Consider the following 15,839-nt stretch of genomic DNA (forward strand, 5'->3'; position numbering starts at 1 on the left):
TATCAATCTGAACACACAAACAGTCCTATAGTGGTGCAGGTGGACCACTCAGGTGGTGCCCGAGATAGGACATGTATGGACTGACGTAAATGTATGCTAGATCTTGCCATGTGTGCTCTCAGCAAGAATCAGATTCAGAGTAAAAGTGCCCCAGCAATAAGCATTCCTCTATTAGGTGCCACGAATGGCCTTTTCGCTTTTTCTCGTAAATCATTCCAAAATGACATGCAACTTGGGTTAAATGTAAGTTAACAAACACGTCAGCTACATGGGTTACAGAGTAAACCTGTAGAGTAAATATTTTGCTATCAAATACTCCCGGATGAGGTGAAGCACAGATTAGATATGAGCAAATTGAGACTCCAAGAACTTCTTGCCTCACTATTTGGACTGACATAATTTGGTGCACATAATTGGAAGTGGTCTTGCAGCCACCTGAGGAGAACAGCGGGAGTTTCTTTCCATTCAGGGCTCACGGGACTCACTCTCATTACAGGGTCAGAACTGAATTTGAACTTAGATCTCAGACGGTTCCGTCTCAACAGATTGCAATCTCCTTTACAGCATCATTCTCGCTATAGATCCTCTATCATAACAAATCCATTTGCGATTTTTCTCACATACCAATTGATTTGCTGCATTGGTGCAATTTTCTTTTCACTCATCATTGAGCAACTATAAAACCACAATATGTAACTGCAATAAGCTTTTTAAAAGTGAAAACGATGTTTGGTAATTTAACATATGGTTGGCTCCTCCTCAGTTTGGCAAAGGCTCTTTAAATTACAAGACCTGGTACTAGAATAAGGTAGGTATTTCAATATAAGCTTGGATTAGACCGAGTCATATGAAGAAATAATAAATGCATGCTGCTGAACTTTCTTGCCCAGTATCTAGCTCATATTATATGTGTGGACAATGTAGAAATGATATGCAGTCCAAACACAATAATCAGGCACACTTGAATTCTAATTAACACTCAAACGTAGTTTTAACTCACTTTCTTAGAGATGTTACAATTAATATGACAAGTTTTCCAGCTGTCCCAGTGCTTTGTGGATGAGTGTGGGGACCAGGGCGCAGTATATTGTGGAGACAATTGGAACCCCGGAATTAGTGTTGAAGTACGCACTGGAACCTGCACCACAGTGTATTCAATGAACATGGACACCAAGGCCTGGTATGCTGAAGCAGCTGTGGGCATCACTCCCAGTGAGATGCCAAACCATCCAGGTTTCCAAGCACTTGGATGGTGGATTGTTAGGGTTTTACTGAAAATTTAACCTACAGCCTTATGAAACTATTAGTGCCTACTGGGGAGTAGACCCCCATCACCTCCCGGTGACTTGATCAAATGCTCAATCTAGAAATGTGCTTAGATGGCATTGACAGAATATGCGGCATGAGCATGTGGTGGTGGTGGTGGGGGGGTGGGGGGGGGGGGGGGGGGGGGGGGGGGGGGGGGGGGGGGGGGGGGGGGGGGGGGGGGGGGGGGGGGGGGTTGAGAAAGATGTGCATCACGAGGTAGATGCTTCCATTCAATATTTCCCAACACACACACAGACATACTTTCCAGCACGGGTCACAATGGCCATTTTCAGTATGTCTGGCTACTTCAATTTTGACCGAACACCGGAGAGTTGATGCCAATTTTAACTCCCCAAGCACTTCTCTCAATCATCAGATAGAGACTACACACTAGAAACCTGTCTTAGGGATTCAACTGTATCATGTCACATGACACAGATGGTGGCCTGGTGTCTCTATAGGAGATACATGGAACAAGAAGCTGGACAATGCTTGACTGGGTCTAGAAATACTTTAAAGTGCAAAGTTTGGATGCTGGTCCTCTGAATAAAGTCTGCAAATTAGCTTGATCATAAAAACTAAGTTGCCGAAAATAAAATGCAAGGAACAAGTGACCATTGAAAACATTCAGGATAAGTTATGGAAGGTTGGGTGCATGATGAGTAAAGAGGGTAAATAGCAACTTGACAGGTAGATTGCTAAAACTGAGGAGAAACCGTGCAGTTCTGCTGATCTTGCAAATGTGGCCAGATTAACCCTTAATGGAGATTAATAATTGGAAGTTTATCCCCTTGGACACCAGCGCGATGGGAGCATAATCACATGATTCACAGCAGCAACCCACCACTAGCTGAGAGTAATTGGGAACAAGCAATAATTTCAGTGCAATTAAGCTACAAAGGCAGTAATTCCACATTTAAAGAACAAACAATTGAAAATTAACATCTGCCCTCAGTGGTAGGAAACCAAATTTCTCTTTCAGGGAAGGCTTCTCACAATAATATAGAATATGGTGCATAACTCCCTCACAGTACAAGCAAACACCTTTCCTTGTCGATATAATGCATTAGCTATTCTTCACTTCAAACTATTTCACCAACAAAGCACAAGCCATCTGTAACTACATTTCACTTTCAGCACTTCCCATTCCAGAGTCTGCCGAAGAATTAAACCAGTATCTTTACTCAGGTTGGGGAAGGGAAATGATGGACACAATATATCAACAGATCCTGTGATTGATATGGTAGCAACAAAAAGGAAGCAGAGGGCACGAAGACAGCCAGGCACCTTAGGTGGAAAACCCAGGCCTAGTAGAGTGGCTTTGTGTCCTGAAGTTAATCACAGCAGCTGGTATGGCAAAAAGCCCTGCAGATATCACCTGAAATGATTTACCCCAGCAGGCAGAGAGCATGCTTCTTGTGAATGATTGTAAATGCAGAAGAGCCCACCATTGTCCAAATGCCTTGTCAGCAGCTCAGATATACGAGAGGGATGTTCTACGAGGCTCACTCTGCCATACTGTGTTGCAATTCCAAGCATGTCGTGGGCAATCTCCTCCGTGTAGCTAGAAGGTGCGTTGAGTGCAAGGGCACTACTTGGCCAGCTTCTGGTGGCTTTCACTCAAATCCCTGACCAAAGGACCACACGACTTCCTTTGTCCACACTGATCACATGCTCCCCAGATGGCGACCATGATACTGCGTTTACAGAGGAGCTGGACGGAGAAAAACAAGTGTGGAAAAACATGTCAGTTTTGATTTTGCACCTGCCTTTGCAATATGGTATGCCAGCCAACATGACCTCCCACTAGTTTACCTAAACTCTATTTTAATCTTTGCAATTGTTGGGCAAGACTTCGCTAAATAAGTTTATTTCGGAAAGATGGAAAAAACATGTCCATACAAAGAATGTAATCAGGTACTGCACTAGAGCTTATATCGGTGACACAATTGCACAGCAGCAAAGTTGCTGCCTTATAGCACCAGAGTCCCAGGTTCGATCCTGACTAAGGGCACTAGCTGCACATAGTTTATATCTTCTCCCTATGATCATGTGGGATTTCTCCAGATGCCTCCCACGTTCCAAAGACCTGCAGGTTTGTGGGTTAATTGGCTTCTGCAAATTGTCCCTGGTGTGTAGGATAGAATTAGTGTGCGGGCGATCATTGGTTGGCGTGGACTCGGTGGGCCAAAGGACCCATTTCCATGCTGCATCTCTAAACTAAACTTACAACACCTTGCAAATACCAATAATTTTTAACAGATCTGAAGAGGGAACTCGTTAAAATGGCATGAACACTGTTTCAATCACCGATGGCAACCACCCAGAAACAAAGTTCCCCAACACCCGAGGATATAATCAGCACAATTAATGGGCAGCATGGCAGTCTGTGCTGCTGCTTCATTGCTTCAGGAATCCGACTCAATCCCGTTTTGATTCAGTGCGTTCTCACTGGATACAGTTCTCTCCACATCAGAAAGACATGCAAGGTAGTTGGTTTCCCTAAATTACCCATTAGTAGTAAGAGGCAAATTAATTAAGAAGGAGTTGATAGGCAAACGGATAAGATGCTGGATGTACAGTGACATGAGGGGGAAATGAAACTGATGGGATTGCTCTGCTGGGAGCTTATAAATATCTTAAGGGCCCCAATGGCCACCTTCTATGCTATGGCAGGGCATGCAAGATAGCAAGCACCATCTGCAAATTGCCCAAATGCTAACAGGGCATTCAAATACATATGCACAGAAACATGTAGGCACCACTTTTGCAAATCAAACTCCAGCTTTAACAGCTAATATGTGACAAACCTGTGATGCTTTCCCAAAGATCTTTCCACCTTCCCAGATTCGACACTCCAAACATAGAGAGTTCCATCTGAAGACCCTGCAGCGATGAACCTTCCGTCTGGGCTGAAGAGAGAAGGTATTCACATATAATTTGAATTGCCTGTTGACTTTGGATTCCCTTGAATACATATCAAGCAATATTACACAATGTGTGGAAACCACACGGGGTTGAATAAAAATTTGAGAAAAAGTGACATTTATTTTCCTCTCTGTCAATGAAAATTTCAGGGGGGTTTACAAGGATAAGCACTACAGCAGCGTAGTGATCATTACAACATTACCAATCCAAAGAAAACAAATCAATGCTTAAAAATGTAAATTCTGTTCTGAAGTTTAATTTAAAAAAAAAAAAACAAAAAAAGGTTTAAGCAAGTGCCAGAAAAACTAATTCACTGGGGTATCCTGCTGGGAAGAAAATAGGGAATGGTTACTGAGTGCAGACAGCAACAACCCTTGCTCACCCTTGCGGGTATTGGACATGGTTAGGCAAAACATGCCAATCATGCTTAGACACATGAGAGTTCTGAGACTATGGAATTCTCTGCCTCAAAGGACAGTGGAGGTTGGTTCTCTGGATACTTTCAAGAGAGAGCTAGATAGGGCTCTTGAAGATAGCGGAGTCAGGGAATATGGGGAGAAGGCAGGAGCGGGGTACTGATTGTGGATGATCAGCCATGATCACATTGAACTGCAGTGCTGGCTCGAAAGGGCGAATGGCCTACTCCTGCACCTATTGATTGAAGTAAAAAGAGGAAGATTGGCTACTGAAAATCGGTTTGTACCTTAATTGGTACATGTGATGATAAACTGACTTTGAAATCTTGACACCCTGAAATGACCAGTGTAACAAAATCTAGGATCCCAGTTCCATCCACAATACCACTAAGCTTTACCACCAGACACTAGTTTTGGTTGTAGGCACAAAATAAAGGATAAATACTGGTTTCTACGCTAGGAGCAAAAGGTCATCTAAACTGAGGGCCGCCATTCTCCGATATCCTTGGAAAAATGGCACTAATACAACCGTGATAAGTATTTTTTTGTATTGTGGGGGGAGTGTGTTGGGCAAGAAAAGATAGAAAAGCTAGCAGTGGGAGTTTAATGGTACTTCTTGTCATGTGTACCAATGAAATTATGCATACAGCTCAGTAAAAATCTTACTATACATAGGTATAATCATACGCAAGTACAAGAGTGTAAGATTAGTAGATTAGACTGAGGCAGTACATGAAATCGCCATGATTTCAGTACCCTTCATATTTAAACTCCCCGTTGGATTGCAACCTTGTCGTGGTGGGGGAGCTTGTGTGTCTCAGTGACCCCTAGAGCTATGCCAGCGGGAGATTCGTCTCCTGTTAGGGTCTCCCATGTTGGACAGGTCAAAGGGTAGAGGAGAGACGAAGAGCGATCCACTGGTCCTCCAAGTTGGGGGTTGAGCACAGGGCTAACAACCCGGTCTCGTAAAACAAATATAAAACAGCAACTGAAGGAATCAACACTACTTGGACCCGACCTGGGGTGGTGTCCAGAAGCTAGCCCAGAACACACAGGAGTGGAGGACCTTTGTTGCTGCTCTACATGCCAGGAGGCATAATAGGCAGTAAGTAAGTAAGTCATATTTAAAGTTGTTAAGAATGTTAGCCTTAACTTGGCCACAAAGGCCAGTTGTCCTTTATGTCATCCAAAGTTTCATAGGCAGCTCATTGTGACACAACATTGAAGACATGGCACTATCAAACATGTCGTGCTTTGGTCTCTACTGCCCAGATGAATGCCAGAAAGTGATCAATTACCTGAACGTTATTCTTGTCCAGTCTGATCCACACTTGAATCCTGGTGAACTGTGCAGACAAAAAAGTATATAGTCAGAAGCAATACAGGAAGGATCCACATTAACTGTATGGGCAAGGAAAGAACCAAACAACCATCTGACTCAGACAGGGAGATACCAAGTGCACAAGAAAGGTGAGAGAAGACTAATTCTGGAATATATTCAGTTCAACAATATAGATTCCTAGATGGAAATACAGATGAAAACAAGCAAGCGGCCTTACATTGTAATTTCAATTATAAGCGAGAGAACAGACATGCAGTACATCCTAAATATGGGAATGCATAGACATGGAGTTCCAGATATAAACAGGATGACAGATACCAATTGACATTTATAAAGAAGTGAAACCTTGGCTGACCCACACATTTACCTGAAAGACTGTTTTGTCACATTTGTACGTAGATCAATGATCTTTAATATGTCATCTCTGGAGCAGGTAAGCAGTTCCGTGTGGTCTGGGCTGAGATCGAGCGCCGTGACACGACCCTGTAGCTCCAATTCTCGCACAATGCTTTCCGTCCTAAGGCAGAGTTGATGCAAATTACGGCCATGCAGATGAAATAATCTCAGCACAGTGTATATCCAGAGAGATATCAAAAACTTAAGATGTCTCACAGATTATTCCATTCAGTAATGAAGCTTGCATTGTGTTCTCTATTGCGCAAATAAAAGGGCAGTAATCATAAAGACTCTTCAATTCACCAGTCTCAAATCCAGTTCCTCTCATTTGCCTTTAAATATGTAAATCTCCATTAAGGTTTTGGAGAACGTATGCACACACCAACACTAATTCCTGAGCAGTAGGCTCTGTATATCTAATAGATATAACAATCCATGCCCTTCCTTGCTCTAAGCTCAAGCACATAGCCCTGTTTTTATAGCTAGTGCTAAATTCAAATATTTTTCCGAGGATACATATTCAATACATATTCAAAATAAACACATTGAAAAAACAATGCAATTCTGGTCATAATCCTATCTAAACTATCTCACCTGATGTCCCAGAAACGAATTTTCTTGTCAAAGTGCCCACTCATAACACACTGGTCAGTGCAAACAATATCATTGCAGCTGGAGCCAGCAAACACCGTTTTTATGCCTGGAAGAGAGGGTCACATTGAATAATTAAGTGGAAATCAGAATATTAAACTTCAAAGTCATTTTCACTATTTTTAAACCAGAGTTTACTTTCACAGACCTAAATCTACCACATCAAATTAACACACTCCAAGGTTATTGTTCCTTCTACAATACAAATGACATCTGGGCAATTGTATAAGAAGCATCTTGGAGTCTATAAAACACTATAAAGCATCTATACCCACCATGCCCCAAGCATCACTAACATGCCAATCATCTGCACATACTTTTGAACCGCAGATCCTGCCGAGTGCTTCACCGAAGAATTATCTCCCTTAATTATTACACTGTACATTGCTCATCTGGCCCCTACCTGCTGCATGCAAACTGACAATTATTGATGTGTAAGTTATTGCCTTGCTCAACAATTGGATGTAGTAGAGGAGGATAAAGAAAGAAGAAACCTTTATCCCCAATTGACTGTCTTTAGTCAGTACTTAATTCCAAGTTATAACAAACAGCTTTGGCAAAAAGAAAATGGATGTCAAAAATCCGGTTAGGTTAATATTTTAAATCAGCCTTCTGGACTTTGCTGAAGACTTTCCCTCGACACATTTTTGCAGGTCACACTATTAATTTCATTTTATCAGCAGTTGCGAATTTGTCCCTCCTTCAGGGATAATATTCCACTAACATTGATGACCACAACTAGCATTTCAATAGACAGGGTTATTGAAGGCAGGTTCAGAACATTGGCAAGCCCCAATTCACCTTGAACTGTAGATGCCAGATCGGCAGTGTCAGAAAATAGTTAGCCATACCGCTGTAGGTCTAGTCACGCACAAGTAAGACGAGGTAATGCCATCCGATTACCTTTCCCCCCCCAAAAAAACATAAACCATATATTCACCGGGACATCACACTGCTGCTAAATCTTATTTAAATTTCAAGTTATTTATTTAAATGAATTTAAATCTCAAGAAGTCAGGGTGATATTTGAATTAAAGCACAACAAAGTTTTTTCTACTCTCTATCCCAGGTTTAGTTCCAAACGTTAAATATGGTTGATATACAAGGGGATATAAGGGGTTCTTTTTTTACCCAAAGAGAACCAAATACATGGAAACCCCTGACAAAGAGTGATGGAAGCTGTGGCACTGACAACATACAAATGTCTAGATGAGTTCTTGAATTGCTTAGGCATAGATGGCTGCAGGCCACATGCTGGAGGATTAAAATGATGATGGATGGCCGATAAACTGGACTGTTTCAATACTGTGCGACTCCATGACAAAATGATTGGGACTGAAATCTATGACACCTGGTTGTTTTCGTCCATCGCTATAGTCATTCAGCTGTGGAACTTGCGTATTTTCAGTCAACTTTAAATCAGAGCAGTTCTTGGAATGGGAAGACCTGATGTTCCTTTTTCCTTAATATCGCCCTTACTTACAGATTTTACGGCTCAAATCCCAGAGTTTGAGAGTCCGATCATGGCTGCCCGATACTATACGGGCATTGTCCAGAAGAAACTTTGCGGAAAGCACCTTCCCACTGTGTCCTGTTAATGTGTGCTGTCGTAGAATGAGAAGAAACAATGAATCACGTCAGATTTATATTTCATGTTTAGAATCGTATAATTCTACTCATACTTATTTTTTTAAAGAAATGCAGATATCTTTGGTAAATACCATAATTTATGCAATGTAGATCAGTACAGTGCACGAACCTTCAGCCCACCATATCTGTGCCGACTGTGATGCCAATCAAACAGACCTATCTGCCCACACATGATCTGCATCCCTCTAATTCCCTGCATGTGTTTTATTGGAATGCCTCTTAAATGTTGCAATTGCTTCTGGACTTAAAGTAGGAGGGGGAAAGTGTTATACTAAGTCCATGCTACATGTAGAACATAACACATGCACATAAGAAAACTAACAGCAAGGCAACAGATATATGCCTGTTAGAGATCCAAGACTTCCTCTTCGCTGATATGAGGTCTCAGTTTATAGTTTGCAGTCAGGCAACAGAGGCAAATCCCATAACACCAAACACTCCTGACTAGCCTACTGTGTCAAATGCTGACTGTAGATATGCTCCAAATGTCTCAATGTGCTCTAAAGCAGCAGCATCAATTACTGTCAGGAACACCTGTATCCATACAGCAAGCCTCCAGCTGAATAGAAAATGCAGGGTTTCCTGGGAGTGAGGATGTGGGAATAATGCCCTGAGCAGTCAGACCTTTTACCTCTCATCACTGACCTCCACATGTTATTTCAGCATACCCATAAACATGTACACATCTTTGGACAAAGCAAGTTTATATGAATTGATCAGTTTTGGTGCACACTTTAGAAAGTCTGTCAAACCACAGGGCGTACAGGAGTCGTGTACAGTGGACAGGTTATGAACAGAAGTTGAAAATTAAAAATTTGTGATTATTTACTGGCAAAACTATCCAATGACTACTTGGCAATGCCCTTTTCTTCAGAAGCCAGGTGGGATTATCCTTTGTACTTTACATTCAAATTCAATCTCATCATGTTCCAGGTGCAGAGAGGGTGCACATTAAACTACCTGCACAGGATTAGACAGATATAGGTCACAGCACGCGGAGGGGGGGTTTCAATAATTTCTACTTACCCGTAGTCGCGAATCATCCACCGTCCAAATTCTGCTAGCAAAGTCATTGGAGGCTGCAAGCAGATATGCTCCCTAAAACACATATTTGATTTAGTATTGTACAATTGAATTGAGTTGCTGAGCAGAAAAAAATGACTGCAATACAGCTGATCTAGACAGCCCAAGTTATAGAGGGATTGGATGAACAGAACTGTTTTCCCTGGTGCAAAGGAGGCTGAGGGTTTACTTTCTAGAGGTTCATAAGATAATGGGCACATACAGGGTGGATGATCCCTGTCTTTTGCCCAAGATAGGAGAGTCGAAATAAAAGGACACAGGTTCAAGGTGAGAAGGGAAGATTTAAAGGGGGACTGAGAGGCAATTTGTTCACACAATGGGTGATGGATATACGCCAGAGGAGTGGGAAAATGCGGGCACAAGTACAACATTTAAAAGACATTTGGATAGATACATGCAGAGGAAAATATTAGCAGAAAATAGGATAAACACATGCAATGGGATTAGGATAGGTATCATGATTGTCATGGACGAGCTGGGCACCAAGATCTGTTTCCCTGCTGTATAACTCCATGAATCTACTTAATTAGACCATTAAAACCAAGGTGAGTGAAAAGGTGGTGCAAAATGCTCCCTGATTTACAGGCAAGGTTAATTCAACCAGGACTACAGAACTGTTTTCAGAACTTAAGGGCAAAGTCTGGGGAGATTTCCAAATCAGTTACAACACAGGTTACGTGCAGAACAAAGCACACTTGACAATGACCTATATAAACTGCCCTCGATCACATCCTGGAGTTGGCTACACAAGGTCATCCTCTACACCGCTTCATTAAAAACATCCTTGTTCTTTGGGCTCTTACACATTAAGTTAACTTTTTGTCAGGTGAAAGTTAACACAGATAATGGGCAGTGACATGATTAGACACTTACATTATGCTGCCAATGGAAAATAGATCTAGACAGTTCATTGAAACCAAAACTGAGGAACATGTACTCAGTTGTTGCATAGGAAGGTTGCTTAAATCCTTGGCTAATCCACTTCAGAGATTACAGGCAATGAAGGCGGAATGTCTTTTTGGGAGGGACAAAAAAGCATCTCAGCTTTGGTAAACATCAAGTAAAGTCACAAAGCAGATGAACTTTCACTTACTGTGCTGTCAAATTCAAGACTGGTAATTCCAGCATTACTGCCAGTGAGAGAGCCCTTCAGTTCACATCTTCCTGCAGGGAACAAACAGCAGCATGTCAGTACCCAGCATCAGTATGCAAGTCCTTTCACGAAAACCTTGTGCTTTGGCTGCCAGATTTCAGTGCTGGGAATATGGTAATTCAGCTCATCATCAGGCCCTCCCCTGGCCACATACAGTGTGGCTTTGATAGAGTTAGGTTCCCAGTACGATGCCTGAAATAAACTAATTCTACTTCAATTGGACTCAAAGTCTTGGGTTTGACAGCCAGACATCACACTGATGATTCAGCCTGAATCCATCGCCAAGGGCAGCTTCGAGCATAGGGACATCTCATTCATTTCACTGCCTTACAAATGAAGAATGAGCACAAGCAGTACAGTTGTGGGTGAAAGGTGAGAACTTGAGTGAGGATCAATACATTTTTAAAAAAGGGAACGGAACAACTTAGAAATAATAACATTTATCTCCACCAGTTAAAGGTCCCAGAGCTTTTGTTCCAAAGCACTGTATCGATCTCCATAGCAATCTTCTAAATCACAGATATTGGCTTCCAGAAAGTGGATACATTTTCATTATGATCAAGAACAAAAGGTTCTAAACAAATTACCTAGTGGATCTATGGAGCGAAGGAAATAGGCAATTTTTCGGGGCAAAACCCTTCTTCAGACGGTCTGAAGAAGGGTTTCGGCCCGAAATGTTGCCTATTTCCTTCGCTGCATAGATGCTGCTGCACCCGCTGAGTTTCTCCAGCACTTTTGTCTACCTTTGATTTTCCAGCATTTGCAGTTCCTTCTTAAATACATTACTGAGTGGATCCAAGTGTTTCACTACTGGGTAAGAAGCCTAATTATAGATATAGCCATCAACATTTTCAATTATTTAAATTTCACGTGTACTTCACCCTTTAAATGGAGGTCTCAGCTTGAAAACTTGCAGTCATGCACCAGAGGTAAATCCCCACAATACCCAAAGCTCCTGGGCTCCCAGTTTTGTGTGGTGCCCATTGTGAAGACACTCCAAATTCCTCTTTGAAAATGTCAACTAAATCAGTGGCACAGTTACTGTCAGGAAGTCTACCACCATCACAGCACACCTTGAGCAGGATGGGAAAGATAGGATTTCCTGGGAGCTAGCTGGCATGTGGGCATTTAATAAAGTGCTGTCGGACCTTTTACTTATCATCATTGACCTCATTAGTTTATACATTTATGAAGATACACTTGTACATGAAAAAAAATGTCAGTAGTAGTCTGCATCAAATACCGACATTGATAAACATGCAAGATTCTGTTGGCCAGGCAAGAAGTACATAGCTCGCATTCAGAGTCAGGAAAGGATGTGTAAGTATTAGGCAAGAACTATTCAACTAGGTTACTCGATCACTACACAGGGTGTTCATTTGAGAAAGATGAATGAGGACAACATCGAGACCAGATGAAATTGATCCTTCTTGCCCAGTAACCCAACCCAATGACAGGATAGTCAACTGGTTCACACACCAGACAATCAATTGCACTCAGTACATGGAAAAAGATTGGTGGGAACCCTCCCCAAAAGGAGTCATCATTTAGAGGGAAGGATCAGGAAAAAGCAGTTGGGTTCTCAAGGATTATTAACATGTTAAGTGAGCAAACTAAATACACTACAAGAGCTCAATATCAATGAATAAGAAATACAGAGCACCTTAGAGCACTATAAAAACAGTGAAGTGGTCCTTGGAAACAGAATCAGGATGTGGTCTATTATATTCACTATTAGAATGAACTGAATCAACCCTCCAAACGGCATACACTCCAAATCAAAGTTTTGTTTTCACTTACCCAAGGTGATATCCCACATTTTAACCTTTCTGTCTGTCCCACCAGTCACCACCATTCGGGATCTTGGGCTAAATTGGACTGCATTCACCTCTCCATCATGAGCGTCCTGATAAATAAAATCCAGAGATAAGATCAGAAAAACATTGAATACTGATGATTAGTCTCATCAAATCACTTTCTAAAGGGGTTTACGTATGGGAAGTACACCACAGCCCAAAATAAAATTACAATGTGAAAAGGAAGAAACAATTACAACTACTTGAGCAAGTTTCAGCAGCTCGAGGAGAAAGGCTAAATGAACGCCTACTTTGCTGACCGAGCTGTACGAGCCTAGCCAGACCAATCCAAATTGTCTGCTCCTTCACATTCACTTCACATGGATCTGCCAACGTTGACATTTGACAATGCAGCAAATCCTAGTTAACAATCTTAGGGTGGCACATAAGCGCAGTGATAGAGTTGCTGCCTTACTGTGCCAGAGGCCCACATTTGATCCTGACTACGGGCGCTGTCTGTACGGAGTTTGTATGTTCTCCCTGTGACCGGGTGGGTTTTCACGGATGCTCTGGTTTCCCTAAATTGTCCCTTGTGTGTAGGGTATAACAAGTGCAAGATTGATTGTTGATCGGCACAGACTCTGGCAGATGAAGGGCCTGTTTCCATATTGTATTTCTAAAACTATAACCTAGTATTGATCAATGCATCCTTGATCTCAGTTTTTCAAAGCTATATTTTATATGGGTAACTTACAACTGGCAGTGAACATCACAGAGCCCTGTCAGGAGATCATAGGTGTCACGTCCTACTGATGTCATCTCAATGTGCTGCGATTGACGTTTCAGTCAAGTAGTGCAGCAATGTGAGAAAACTGTAATTATGAAGTTTCAATGCAATGCTAATAGAAGCTGAAGAAACATGATAGTGTCATGTGGTCAATGCCAACAAGTTATTTGATGGTCTTCTAGCTCAATTCTATATTGCTGCACAATCTACATATACCTCGATTCCTTTAGCTTCCAGAAATCCACTGATCTCAATCTTGACTACACACAACTAAGCATGCACATCCTCCCGAGGTAGAGAATTCCAAAAGTACACGCCCATTCAAATACATTTCAATTCAGTCCTGAAAGTATGACCTTGAGGCTGAAGCAAGTATGGGAAATTACAACAGTATCAGTACCAGAATCTGAGAACCTTATCTTTCAATGAGAACCACCAATTCCCCGAAAGGCGCATTCTCCTCAATAAATTCTGCATGGCAACTTTCTGCGATCAATGTTATATTCACCTGCCACCGTCCTTTTACATCCCTTCACGACCTATTTAATTCTCCTCCGAATTAGCTATTATTAGAAAGCTTGGTTAAATCCAAGACATCGATATAGATTACAAATAGCCGAGACTATTCTAGCTCGGATTCTTGTGGCATTATTCGAGTTTTATCCCACCAATTCTAAAATTACCCATTTATTTTTACTTTATTTCCTTTGTTAAAACTAACCTCAAAAGTAAGTCCCCATTTGATCTCCTGATTGCATGTTAAATATCTGTTGTGAAGAGTTCTTTTTACTGACTTGTCTCAATTAGCCATCCACCAACACAAAGTTACTTTAGTCATTTTTCTCACTGTGTTTACAGGCTGTTGCTAGGCAGTAATTGGCTGCTATGTTTCCTATATTTAAATAGTGACACTTGCTAATGAAGTACTTCATGATTGTAATCTGGTTTTGTCACTTTGTTTCAAAGAGAGAATTATGAAGGCAATTTTTATATAGATACATCGACAATAGGTGCAGGAGTAGGCCATTTGGCCGTTCGAGTCAGCACTGCCATTCAAAGTGATCATGGCTGATCATCCACAATCAGTACCCCCGTTCCTGCCATCTCCCCATACCCCTTGATTCCGCTAGCCCTAAGAGCTCTATCTAACAATCTTTTATGCATCCAGTGAATCGGCCTCCACAGCTTCCACAAATTCACAACTCTCTGTGAGAAATAGTTTTTCCTCATCTCAGTTCTAAATGGCCTACCCTTTATTCTTAAACTGTGGCTCCTGGTTCTGAACTCCCCCAACATCGGAAACATGTTTCCCACATCTAGCTTGTCCAATCCCTTAATAAGTTTATACGTTTCTATAAGATCCCCTCTCAACTTTACCTCTCGCTCTCTGTCCTGGGTCTCCTCCATGGCCAGAGTGAGCAACACCGGAAATTGGAGGAACAGCACCTTGGGGAGTCTGCATCCTGCGGGCATGAACATTGAATTCTCCCAATTTTGTTAGCCCTTGCTGCTTCCTCAGCCCTCGGGCTGTCTCCTCCCATCCCTCAGCCCTCGGGCTCCTCCTCCTTTTTTGCTTTCTTCTCCCCGCCACCCCCCATCAGTCTGAAGAAGGGTTTCGGCCCGAAACGTTGCCTATTTCCTTCGCTCCATAGATACTGTTGCACCTGCTGAGTTTCTCCAGCATTTTTGTGTACCTATGTAATATTATATATTGGAATCAGGTGTCAGGTATTAGATGTACTCCAGTGGTTTTAATTTTCCTATACATTCCTCTAACAAATAAATTCACAGCCAGCCTGAATTAAGGTCAAGGAGGTTAATTCTGAAAATTCTGCACCATCATCGTTAAATGAATACTCAGCCCACATTACATTGCTTTCAAACAGGACTCAAAATGGCACTGAAAAACTATCTCTTTAGGTACATAGAATTTACAACACAGAAATAGGTTTATTGGTCAAAATGATTAAAGCAGTATTTATGCTGTGTGAGGTTTCTCTCATTGCAACACATTTCATTTGGATAATACAGTAAACTCTCTCAACAATATAATGGATTTTGGTTATAGTGGACCGAGATGCCACGTGGTGTGCTTCCAGTCGCGGGAGCGGAGAGAACAAGCAGCATGAAGGTGGCGCGAGTACCAGACCTGTTCTCAGCGCACTGCATCTGGGGCCACGGGCTCTGTGTCTCCCCAGCCTGTGAATTCACACTTGTTTTAACCCCGAGTTACTTCCCACCCGGCCTCGGGTTAAACTTTACCTCTCGCTCTTGACTATAGTGGACAATCGGCAAAAATGGACACCATCCTGCTCCCCGTGGTTCGTAA

The 15,839-nt window shown here is 42.0% G+C and overlaps 1 protein-coding gene and 2 non-coding genes across 4 annotated transcripts in view; all 3 read right to left on the reverse strand.

The window, feature by feature from the left end:
* Positions 1–1,462: 1,462 nt before the first annotated feature.
* The window catches only part of LOC129703548 (autophagy-related protein 16-1-like), a 30,847-nt gene continuing 16,470 nt past the window's right edge, over positions 1,463–15,839 (reverse strand). For both annotated transcript variants that reach the window (XM_055646117.1, XM_055646116.1), the window contains 9 exons: positions 12,728–12,833; positions 10,868–10,938; positions 9,718–9,789; positions 8,525–8,645; positions 6,985–7,090; positions 6,362–6,511; positions 5,951–5,998; positions 4,119–4,220; positions 1,463–3,022 (listed from right to left, as the gene is read on the reverse strand). In XM_055646117.1, the coding sequence (XP_055502092.1) occupies positions 2,929–3,022; positions 4,119–4,220; positions 5,951–5,998; positions 6,362–6,511; positions 6,985–7,090; positions 8,525–8,645; positions 9,718–9,789; positions 10,868–10,938; positions 12,728–12,833 (870 nt within the window). In that variant the 3' untranslated portion in view covers positions 1,463–2,928. The remainder of the gene's footprint in view (positions 3,023–4,118; positions 4,221–5,950; positions 5,999–6,361; positions 6,512–6,984; positions 7,091–8,524; positions 8,646–9,717; positions 9,790–10,867; positions 10,939–12,727; positions 12,834–15,839) is intronic.
* On the reverse strand, positions 9,072–9,337 carry LOC129703832 (small Cajal body-specific RNA 6). The gene has a single exon (XR_008724639.1). It is a non-coding gene; the product is annotated as a small Cajal body-specific RNA 6 (non-coding RNA).
* On the reverse strand, positions 11,821–12,097 carry LOC129703831 (small Cajal body-specific RNA 6). The gene has a single exon (XR_008724638.1). It is a non-coding gene; the product is annotated as a small Cajal body-specific RNA 6 (non-coding RNA).

Source organism: Leucoraja erinacea, chromosome 14 (genome assembly GCF_028641065.1).
Source record: "Leucoraja erinacea ecotype New England chromosome 14, Leri_hhj_1, whole genome shotgun sequence".
Taxonomy (NCBI): domain Eukaryota; kingdom Metazoa; phylum Chordata; class Chondrichthyes; order Rajiformes; family Rajidae; genus Leucoraja; species Leucoraja erinaceus.